The sequence below is a fragment of the Mus pahari genome, chromosome X (genome assembly GCF_900095145.1).
Source record: "Mus pahari chromosome X, PAHARI_EIJ_v1.1, whole genome shotgun sequence".
NCBI lineage: Eukaryota > Metazoa > Chordata > Mammalia > Rodentia > Muridae > Mus > Mus pahari.
Genome location: NC_034613.1, coordinates 276,772 through 278,219, shown reverse-complemented (window position 1 = coordinate 278,219; position 1,448 = coordinate 276,772). Strand labels below are relative to the sequence as shown.

The window sequence follows — 1,448 nt, the reverse complement described above, 5'->3', positions numbered from 1 at the left end:
AGTGCATCAGTGGTCAGCCCAGAAGCTCGCCCTGAAGCCCAGAGCGCAGGCTGGAATTTACGTCCTCGTCCATGTCCTCGTCCTCGTCCTTGGAGTGTCAGCCCTGAAGCTCGCCCCAAAGCCCAGAGCACAGGCTGGAATTTACGTCCTCGGGCCACTCCACGGGTTCCTGTTGCTCCCAGCAGTACCACGAGGTCCAGTTCTGATAGAGGCAGCCGCCGTGCCACACTGAGCCGAAGCCGCAGCCGCAGTGCACCCAGGCTCCGCACTGACCTTCGACCGAACCATAAAATAAAGATGAGGCTGGAGCTGGAATCAGAACCGGAGCCAGAATCGGAACCAGAGCTGCAATCGGAGGCAGAGCAAGAAGAGCAAGAGCTGGAGCCACAAGTCAGCCGTTCCTCCTCTAGGTTTGCAGTTCCAAGGAGATCCTCCCTAGCAACCGAAGGCTCTCCTCCAAGGCGCCCAGTTCGTATGCGAGCCTCCTCCCCTTCTCCTCCTGGTAGGCTCTATCCTTTGTCCAAGCTGTATAATGAAGGTTACTTTTCTACCCTCTCATCTTCCAGTGAGTCAAGTTCCCATTCTCTCCTCAACTCAACCAATCAAGGCTCCTCACCCCCATTAAGCTCTCTCTCTGGTCCTGGTCCTAATTCCAGTTGGCCTGCCTTGATACCTCACCTGGATAACCTTAATTCTTCCTCTTCCAAAGTGCCAGGGGAAGAAATTGAGGCAGCCCCTCCCACTCGTGAAGAGAAATAAGTGTAGGGGATGTCCCTTATTCCCATACTTCGCCCTTGCTGTAATTCATTGTGAGGGTTCTCCCAGACGCATAAAGGGAATCCGCACTTACCCCCTGTTGGCTGGGAGGTTTCTACCTATTCACCAGTAGTATAGGCAGTTTCAAAGTTCCCTGTTCTCCTTACCCCAACTATCTAGCACTTATAAGGACTTTGGTTCTATTCAGTACCCCCTTTTATCTTTAAAACAGCCTGCGTTGTTTGTTTGTTGTTGGGCTTGGGTGGGGTTTTTATTCCAAGTTGCTCTTCTGTAATTAAGTATTTTAATAAAGTAAGTTTTATTTAAAAATTTTAGTCTCTTTATTGTGGTACAATTTTAGGATTTTATGTTTGGAGAACTAAGAAGCATCAGTATTATGCTGACTTTTTGAAAGGAATGAGGGAAAAATATTACCCTGTCTGAGATGGAGCTCTAACAAATTACCACTTAAGACCACCTGTATAGCTTCTTAGCCATAGGTGATTTGTAAACTTTGATAAAAACCTATGAAGAGTCAGAAAAGGGGGAGGGTGGTATGATCTCAAATGGGAAGGAAAAAAATGGAAAGTGGAGAGACCGGGAAGAAGATGGAGGGGGGAGGGGAGGAGGAGAGGAGGAAAGGATAGCTAGGGTCCAGTGACTGAAGATAGAGGATTCCATTTCTATAGTAG

General features: G+C 48.5%; 1 protein-coding gene across 2 annotated transcripts in view; it reads left to right on the top strand.

Moving 5' to 3' along the window:
* Ezhip (EZH inhibitory protein) overlaps positions 1 to 759 on the top strand; it is a 2,143-nt gene extending 1,384 nt beyond the window's left edge. For both annotated transcript variants that reach the window (XM_021187269.1, XM_021187268.1), the window contains one exon: positions 1 to 759. In XM_021187269.1, coding sequence (XP_021042928.1) covers positions 1 to 759 — 759 coding nt within the window.
* Positions 760 to 1,448: the final 689 nt, after the last annotated feature.